General features: G+C 39.0%; 1 protein-coding gene across 27 annotated transcripts in view; it reads right to left on the reverse strand.

Annotated features, from left to right (window-relative positions):
• Positions 1 to 6,000, reverse strand: part of LOC103381519 (calcium/calmodulin-dependent protein kinase type II subunit gamma) — a 45,144-nt gene that overhangs the window by 24,542 nt on the left and 14,602 nt on the right. For all 27 annotated transcript variants that reach the window (XM_025058071.1, XM_008313908.3, XM_025058073.1 and 24 more), the window contains one exon: positions 1,326 to 1,385. In XM_025058071.1, the coding sequence (XP_024913839.1) occupies positions 1,326 to 1,385 (60 nt within the window). The remainder of the gene's footprint in view (positions 1 to 1,325; positions 1,386 to 6,000) is intronic.

Genomic DNA, 6,000 nt, shown 5'->3' on the forward strand with positions numbered 1-6,000 from the left:
AAAATGTATTCTATCAAACAATAACAGTAATCAGCGAGAACGTGTTTGTGGGCGTACAGTGGAAGCACAGGCCTGCGGAGGCGAGAAATGTTTAAATGCCGTCAACTACAAAACATCCAGACTTTTAAAGCTTCATTGCAATCTACAAAAAATAACAATCACTTTAGAGTAAGCTCTAACTCGGGCTAACACGTGCAAGTGTGATAGTGGTGACACCATTATAGCACGGTTGTGTCACATTGACTGCAGTTATATTAAGGATGTTCCCTACAGGCTAAACACATGCAGCTTGATTTTTTAGGTGAAAAGGGAAACTTAAAAATGACTTTGGGGTAAATCTGGACACCAGTTGTAACAGCTGAGGTTGGTCCTACAGCTCATAATTTTAAAACTAATTTTGGAATCTATAGTTACCGAACCAGAGCCCAGCTCCTCTTTACTATTATAAGGTCGGTGTGACTAAAACTGAATATTCCATTCTTGTGAAAATTGGTCAAAAATTCAACACATTTCTAATCCATCTAAGAACGATGACAAGTTGACAACTTTACAGAAGGGTAAATGTTTCTGTTCCTAAGTGCAAGCTTATAATAAATGCACATGTCGACTGGAAGTATAAGATAGTGGCCTGATATGCTTAAAAAACATTGTGTAAAGTGAAGTGTGTGAAGTAAAGCACATAACAGGAATCTGATTAAATAACTGTCAAGTTCGCAAAAAAATTCCATTAAAGCTAATTTTTTACTTGATGTGCTTTTTATGTCACCCTATTTTTGTCCTTATTGTTAATCCTGTAGTACATTATATTGATGTATTTAGGCCTTTTATTTATTGAAAGTAGTTCAGTCACAGAAAAGTAGAGCTGCACTCTTGGCTGACTAAAACATTGTTGAAAGTCCTTAAAATACAGTCATTATGCAATAATAATATTATTTTTAATATACAACTATTATCTGTATATGAAATTCACATCCCTTCTTGAAATTAATACAAACTCTTCTCAGTACAGTTTGATGTACAAATAAATACCATATATTGTAATGCATTTATATTTCATATTATAAATAATAACTAATCTACTAAGAGGATAAAAGAATCTTTGATTTCTGAAAATAAATCTGTCTACTGCCACGTGTGCCCTTGTAAATGCCAGGATGATGGTTAATTCTTCCTTTTAAAACAAATGTACTTAGCTATATTACCTTTATGTATTATCCAAATATTTTTTATTTTTTTAAAAAACAATCTACAATATGCTCCGCTCACTTTGCCAAATTTGGAAATTACAGAACAACAGATTTATGATAAATAACATGAAGACTTACCAATGTTGGGGTGTTTCAACAGACGGCAGATCCGAGCCTCTCTCTCCAGCTTCTGATGATCTGAGGAGAGGAATAAAGTAAAGTATAAGAACAACAAACACTTATAATCACAGAAAAAGAAAAGAGATCAAATTTGAATCTATTATTGTTAGGGTTTTTTTTATCCAGAGAAAAAAATGTCTTTAAATTAGGACAGACAGGTTCAATGTTTTTGCCATTCCACAAAAGCTGAAAAAAAAGCAAAAAATAAATAAATAAACCATAATTTTATCAGGTGTAATGACACACCAATTCAAATATATTAAGGATTGTTTAATCAATTTCTTTAAATAAACCCTCCTTTAAAGTGAGATTGTGTTACTATCTCTGCATCGACTCATCAAATACTTAGAGTAGAGAGTGTATTCAAACGCAGATGTTTGATGAAGGATTTGTGTTTGTGTACATGGATGCAAATAAAGGCCACAGCGCCAACTTTTTAGTGACATTTTATTGTCATGGAGCTGCTGTATTTGACTCTGAAAGGTAACAGTAACAGTGCCGAGCCCCACTAATCTCAGGTGTGATGCTATTTGAGGTTAATAAACGGTGCATTCGAATTAATGAGGCTGTATGCAGCAATGGGGATCCATGACTCTCGTCTGTGTGTGTTTGGTGTTAACTGTGAAGCCTGGCTCAGTCCTAGAACACTGCAGTGTTTGCACTCTGGTTGAGAGGGGACGCGAACAGGAACCTTGTGTCTAAATCAACATCCATATTTAAAGGTCGGACAAAATCCTGTGAAGAAATCCACGTGTGTGTGTGTGTGTGTTTTATTGGAGACACTGATACTCGAGCCCCTCTCACACAACTTGCCACAATTGCATTATGAGGCTTTAGCCACAAACATGATGAAAAGATGGGAGGTCACTTGGGATAAAAAAGAGATAGTCAAAATGTTTGGAGGTATTTGTGTAAACATGCCAGGAAGCCAACTCAACTTTACAGCACAGCGAGTGAGCGAGCGCACACACACACAGACACGTCTCACTAATTTGCATTAATTTCCCCAGTGCAGCAACAGCTATAGATAAATTTCACATGCTGTTGCTGAGCAATCGACCAGCACCTTAACCAACTGTTCTACAAATACAATACATACAGCACAGTATGCTCGGCTGTAAAACAACAACATGTTACTGCGCCAAGCACTGTCACTTTCTGTTCTAGTCTAAGAATGATGTCTCAAACACTGCCCCTTTTTTTTTTACAAACTTGTTGCTGACTTGGACTCGTCTCAACACTGCTGTCAGGTGTATGATAAGCTCCTGTCTGTATTTTAACATGGAGCTACATATTTCATTCACCTCTCTGGTCTGAGCAACAGGGGAGTGAATGAGTCCCGATCGTCAGCTGATGACAGCCTGAGAGAAAGAGGAAAGGAATATCCTTTAACCCCCCTGTGTGTGTCTGTGTGTGTGTGTTTAGCAGACTACCCTGGTGCAGTGTCACTGCAGCACTCACTAATTCATTCAACCTCCATATTTGTTGTTGCGAGTGTGAGAGTGTGTGTGTGTATGTGTGTGTGTGGTAAAACACAGGAAAGTGAGGGCTGGAGGCTAATTACTGGCACTTCCTGCTGCTCTCTAATTGGCCATCTGCTTTGCTGTGGGGTGGGCTAACAGCCATCTTATATCAGCAGAGGAGGATGGAGTGGCCACACGTGCCCTCGTCTCCGCCACACAAATAAAGCTGGAAATGTGAGCAAGGATCCTGTGTTGTTCTGTCTGAGGCAGGTTCCAATCATAAACTGAGCATGTGACAGCTGGGAACACCTAAAAAAATAATACAACACCACTGTATTTAACAGAGAGCATCAATGCTAAAATGGCTGCAGGTGATTTTTGAAGTCTCAACTTCACTTCCTACATCCAATCATAATCCAAATATAGTGGTTATTTCAATTGGTGAAATTATATTTCAATGTTGAAATTATCCAATGCACTTACCTGAGGGGGTCACTAAGTAAAATGTGGATGAAATCAACCGTCTCTATCAAAGTTATGGCCTATTGTTGAGCCCCTTCCCAGCTCAAGTATGATGGTTCAATTCTGATTTCATTTTAACATGCAAGTTTGATTCCCAGTTTGTTCTGAACAAATCATGACACGTCTTTAAGTTGGCTGCTGACTGATGACCTCAACGAGAGCAGTAGTGTGATGATCACAGACCGCTGCACAAATATTTCAGCCTCCTGACTTTTTCTGTGACCCAATTTGATCATGGGACTCCTATAATCTGATCTACATCATTTAATTACACTAAAGGCTACCTAACATTACTACCTTACATTACTAACATTACTAAAAAAACAACTTTGTGTTGGCTGGCATGAAGAATTATGAATTTAAATTATTTTATAATAACTGTTGACCTATTTCATCTCACCTGACAGCAGAATACGTAACATAGTAAAAAACAAAATCAGAGTAAATGAATCCGCTTAGACAGAAACAAAAATATTCTTTTTACTTAGGATAAGATGCCTGTTCAATATTTAACGTTTAAGATATGAAAACACATGGGGGTTATGGACTGCTACAGAAATATACATTTGTTAGACAACTGGCTGATTCAATTGATAATCTAATCAGTGTATCGGCAGTAAGACACCAGGGGGCAAAAGTCATGATGTCACACTTTGCTGTGTCTTTGGTCTTTCTATCTAAACAATGATCCATGCACCTCCTGTGGCTTAATCCTGTTTAGGACTAAAGGTGGAGCTGCAGCTTGTATCCAGCTGACATCCAGTGACAGCAGGGTCGCGCCCTGGACAGGTCACCAGTCCATCAACAGTAGAACAAAAATAAACAACCTTCATCATGCCAAGTCACTTATGCTCAAATCGCCTAGTAGTAATTTTACTACGACATTACTGTAGTACTAATCTGCATGAGTATTGAAGGAGGATGAGGTACTTGCACATGTACAAAAAATGAAAATGCTGTAGACTTGTGCATGGTCAAACAGGTAGGTTAAGAAAGGTAACCATCTGTACAATAACTGCTCCGAACAATTCTGTTTTGTGTTGAAGCTTTGTTTATTTAATGAAAAATAAATGAATTAATAAAAGGTATAAAATATATTGTCGACAAAACCACTTCACCCTAATTGCTTCTCTAACCTTGGATTTTCACCACACAAAATATGTCCGAATCATGCTGCTTGTGTTCGGCAGGATCAGAAACTGTTTTTTTTTTTTATCCAAACGCAAAATCAACTGCCATCATGGTCTCCATGGCAACCGTGACACAGCACCAATTTGTACAAAGCTCTAGCATCTGCTTCTTGATCAATAGGAGGAAACACACTCTGGGTAGCCTGGTAATCAGACTGGAGTGCAAATTTGTTTTACTTCATTACACAGGCTGACATCTTATTCCATGACTGCCAATTTCTGTCCACAAAAACAAGTGAAGGTATGTGTCGCCAGGACATTGATGGGGATTTAGGCTACCCGACATCCCCTTGTTGGGCATGCGTTATTATCTTAATTGTTGCTTTTGTATATCCATTTGTTTTTCTGGGCTAAACCTAGGTTGCTTCAATTAAAGACACTTGTTTTATTACCTTTTGGCTATATCATTCATTAGAGGGTTGCCATCAGTGATCTCTGACCTCTACCTATTGCGGTTGGCTTGTTTATTTTCTTGTTGGTGAAGGTAAGATGTCAGAATACTAAGAAATATAATTGATTTATTGTCTTACTCTGGAGTCCAAATGTACAACACTAATGTGACGCCGAGGATGAGAAGCACATGGGTGACACGTCAAACCACATCACACTGTCTGTCTCATTCTGACACTTTCTCAAACACACACAGCAGCAGTCATTTACTTTCAACAGTCACTTGAGTTAACAAAACAAAACAAAGCATTTATTTCCCGCCAAGTCGAAAACACACCAAAGAAGCAATTTGTGCTGCCATCAAAAACTGATACTCTTATTAAAATATATAAAGTGTATGTTGATTCATTCATTTAAAAAAAAAACAAACAAACATGAAAATAAGATGGCTGTTCATTCTGTGAACTGAATTTAGGGCTATGTTAAAGAGAGTGTGGGAATGTTTTGTGTACACTGCTACCCACTCACAACCACCTCCAACCGCCTGTAGGCTGGACCATCCTACCGCCAACATTTATACCTGACCTCGCCTCCCTCAACGCACTTCCTTCCTTTTTGATTTCCTTCCTTCCTTGCCTCTTTGCCTGCCTGCCCCCTCCCCACCTCCTCAGATTACTGCAGTGTTTACGAGAGCTTTGAGAGACTTACCCACCAGGCCACGCGTGAGGTCACACTCGCCCCACTGGGCTAAAAAAAACCCTCCCAAATCCTACTGGGCAAGCTGCCTGCTCACGCACAAGATGCCTGGACCCTGTGTTTTGTGTGCGTGTAGATGCATTTAATGTCAGCCTAACACAATTCTCCTTGAACACAAAATCCCCCCACCTTCTGTCATTAGTGTCCAGTTCTCATTTCACCTTTCTCTCTTGGTGCAGAGTATCACTAATAAATGTGCAAGAGTACACAGCTGAAGTAAAAACCCTCTCCACCTCTTCTTCTTGTACTCCTGGATGTGTTTTTTCCTGCCCTGCCTACATTGTACTCACTGCCACAGTGAAGAGCCAGCAG

The sequence above is a fragment of the Cynoglossus semilaevis genome, chromosome 8 (genome assembly GCF_000523025.1).
Source record: "Cynoglossus semilaevis isolate Cse_v1.0 chromosome 8, Cse_v1.0, whole genome shotgun sequence".
In the NCBI taxonomy this organism is placed as follows: Eukaryota; Metazoa; Chordata; class Actinopteri; order Pleuronectiformes; family Cynoglossidae; genus Cynoglossus; species Cynoglossus semilaevis.